This window comes from Pterocles gutturalis, unplaced genomic scaffold, assembly GCF_000699245.1.
Source record: "Pterocles gutturalis isolate BGI_N339 unplaced genomic scaffold, ASM69924v1 scaffold43684, whole genome shotgun sequence".
NCBI classification, from domain to species: Eukaryota; Metazoa; Chordata; class Aves; order Pterocliformes; family Pteroclidae; genus Pterocles; species Pterocles gutturalis.
The window spans coordinates 18,748-20,067 of NW_010132336.1; the positions used below are offsets into that span (position 1 = coordinate 18,748).

Consider the following 1,320-nt stretch of genomic DNA (forward strand, 5'->3'; position numbering starts at 1 on the left):
AGCGGCACAGATTGGGTGGGAGCTGTTTGAAAGGCTCAGAGCTCTGTTCAGATGGCAGTTTAGGGAGCAGACTCGGTCGCTGTGCTCTACATCGAGTAAAGGGTGCACTGAGCTGCTGGGGGAAGCCATTCTCACCAACATCAGCCCTCTTTCTTATGGAAGTGACTGTGGGCAGCTGAGTTGTGCCTGTCAGCTGAGACCGGCTCCAGGTGCTGTGTTATGGGCATCCTGTGTTCCCTGTACTGCTGCTGGTTTTTCCTGCCTGCTTAGGAGGGGACAGACCACCTTCTCCTCTCGAGGCTTGGAAGAGGCAGAGGTGCTCCATCGCGAGAGCCTAGAGAAGAGGCTAGAGACTATTTAGCCTGGAGAAGAGAAGGCTTCAGGGAGACCTTAGAGCAGTTTCCAGTGCTGAAAGGGGGCTACAGGAGAGATGGGGTGGCTCTGGATCAGGGGGTGGAGGGACAGGACAAAGAGTAACGGTTTTAAGCTGAAAGAGAGGAGATTTAGATGAGATATTAGGAAGAAATATTTTCCTATGAGGGTGGTGAGGCAGTGGCCCAGGTTGCCCAGAGAAGCTGTGGATGCCCCGTCCCTGGAGGGGTTCAAGGCCAGGCTGGATGAGGCTTTGAGCAACCTGGGCTAGTGGGAGGTGTCCCTGCCCATGGCAGGGGGTGGAACTGGGTAATCTTTAAGGTCCCTTCCAACCCAAACCATTCTGTGATTCTATGAGAGCAGTGCCTGTGTGTGGGCTTCACATTAGTGAGTAGGACTCCTCTGTCCTTGACGAAACCAATGCCCCACCCAGAGAACCCAAGTCGTGGTCCCTACCCCCTGGACTGCTCTACCACCAAGTCTGGAAGTAGCGATGCAGCCCTGCTCTGCCTGTCATGCTATGACAGCAGCTCTGTCTTTCTCTTTTGCTTCCGTAGGGCTGGAGAGTGTGGACCATTACCCAATCCTTGTGGCAGTGACGGGGATACTGGTCCGGCTGCTTGTGGACACTGATGCTCAGGGGTGAGTGGCTTTTGATTTCTGAAGCACGGAGTCGCCGCATGTGGCATTGCTTTGAGCACTGCAGTGGTCAGTGCTGTGGGAGGTTTTGTAGGAGTGATGTGGGTGTGCGGGGACTGAGGTGAGGTGAGGCAGATGTGCACGGAGCAGGCAGAAGCCAAGGAGCCACATGCACATCTTGGTGAGGCATCAAAATGTGTGCAGAGCTCTGCAGCTGCCCAGACCTGTGCACGAGGGTGAGACAAATTCTGTCCGGGCACTTACGTGATACTGATTTTCAGATGAACAAGTCTTCTTGTCTGTATGGTA

At 54.4% G+C, this 1,320-nt stretch overlaps 1 protein-coding gene across 1 annotated transcript in view; it reads left to right on the forward strand.

Moving 5' to 3' along the window:
* The window catches only part of LOC104467184 (E3 ubiquitin-protein ligase RNF123-like), a gene marked incomplete at its 5' end in the record, with an annotated part of 19,555 nt that extends 18,537 nt beyond the window's left edge, over positions 1–1,018 (forward strand). The window contains one exon of the mRNA XM_010080865.1: positions 930–1,018. Within this exon, the coding sequence (XP_010079167.1) occupies positions 930–1,018 (89 nt within the window). The remainder of the gene's footprint in view (positions 1–929) is intronic.
* Between the last annotated feature and the right edge of the window lie 302 nt (positions 1,019–1,320).